Below are 1,480 nucleotides of genomic sequence, written 5' to 3'. Positions count from 1 at the left end.
TCGGTATCCTGGATGTATGTCAAAAAAAAAGGGCCAAGTGTCAGTCGGTGCCGGGAAATGCGTTTGAATCCATGTGTGTGTGTGTGTGTGTGTGTGTGTGTGTGGTTGCATACGCATGCATCTGTGCGCGGGGGCATACACTTGTACACACACACACACACACACATACCACCACCGGCAGACGCACTGAAGTAAAGGGGAAGTAGTCATCAATCACAGCGAACGTGATGGGATCGACATTGCCCAGAACAATTTGCTCGACAATCGAGTCGGGCAGGGACCTGCACAGCATGGTGGACAGGCAGACGCATCGGCCACACGCCCACAAGCACATGCCCCGGCCGGGAGCAGCCAGCCCGAGAGAGGGAGCGAGAGAGGGTCGTCAGCCCGGGCAACAGGGGGAAAAGGGGGGGCAGGCAATACGGCAAGGCCCGCACGCACGGGCCAATGTAAAAATCGTCCTCCTCCGACAGGCCAGCATGAAGGCGCTCACGCTGCCAAAGAGCCAAGGACTCCGGCAAATCGCAGCACGGCTCCTCCTGAAGGGGAGGCGTTCCCGACAGACGACTGCCACAGGGGCAGGCATCGCCGGCGGGCCGGCCGCCCTGGCGGTCCAGCAGGAAGCGGCCGCACTCGGCCGCCAGACTGGACGCGGGCCCCGGCGCCCGGAGGGCCGAGTCCCGGGCCCCGGGCTCGGGCCCGGCCCCCTGGCGATGCCGCCGGTCTCGATGCTGCGCAGCCAGCGCCGCACGCTCGTCCCCGGTCACCGGGTCCTGGCCCAGGTACCGCAAACAGCGCCGCCGGACGTCCCACACCCGCTGCATCTGGAAGCAGGTGGCCGCCCGGCGGAATTCCTGCTGGTACGCCGCCGGGAAGATGCTTCGGTTATGCAGGAACACCTATCGCCCGGGTGCATGTGTCGGCGCGGGGACGGGACCCCCGATGCGCCATGCCCGACCAAGAGGCCGCACGTGTATACCATGTAAGTGCCGACGCCCAAGACCACCCGGAGCCGGCCATAGGCAAACACAGGCACAGCGCGCACCTTCTCCGCCGAGCCGAGGCGGTTCAGCTGGGCATACGCCTTGCTGATGCCGAAGTTCTTGATGTTCTGCAGGTAATCACACCCGGACAGGATGCACAGGTCCCGGAAGCGCTCCAGGCCGTCCGGGTGCGCCGGCGAGCCCCACAGACCGAAGTCATGCGGCTCGGTCACACTCGGCAGCCCGGTCAGGTCCAGGAACTTGCCGGTGCCATCGGTTTTGAATTTCAGGAAAACCTGCCCACGGCGGCCCCAGCAGCCGGGAGGGCGACCGTGGCGTCAGCATGTGTGCATCATGGCATGCGTTCGAGAGCGGGGGCGAGGGACCGGGGGGCCGGGGCGGGGGAGGGGGGGGGGGGGAGAAGGAAAGAAAGAAGCAGGCAAATAGAGGCAAGAGGCGAGGAGGCAGGAGGCCCCGCGCGGCCGTTGGAGTGCGGG

General features: G+C 65.9%; 1 protein-coding gene across 1 annotated transcript in view; it reads right to left on the bottom strand.

Annotated features, from left to right (window-relative positions):
* Window positions 1–1,279, bottom strand: part of H696_02709 (hypothetical protein) — a 2,582-nt gene extending 1,303 nt beyond the window's left edge. Inside the window, exons 1-3 of the mRNA XM_009496616.1 lie at window positions 1,046–1,279; window positions 442–899; window positions 170–281 (exon numbers count right to left, since the gene is read on the bottom strand). Coding sequence (XP_009494891.1) covers window positions 214–281; window positions 442–586 — 213 coding nt within the window. The 5' untranslated portion in view covers window positions 587–899; window positions 1,046–1,279 and the 3' untranslated portion in view covers window positions 170–213. The remainder of the gene's footprint in view (window positions 1–169; window positions 282–441; window positions 900–1,045) is intronic.
* Window positions 1,280–1,480: the final 201 nt, after the last annotated feature.

This window comes from Fonticula alba (assembly GCF_000388065.1).
Source record: "Fonticula alba strain ATCC 38817 unplaced genomic scaffold supercont2.4, whole genome shotgun sequence".
Classification (NCBI taxonomy): Eukaryota; order Rotosphaerida; family Fonticulaceae; genus Fonticula; species Fonticula alba.
This window is presented reverse-complemented; position numbering and strand designations above follow the sequence as displayed.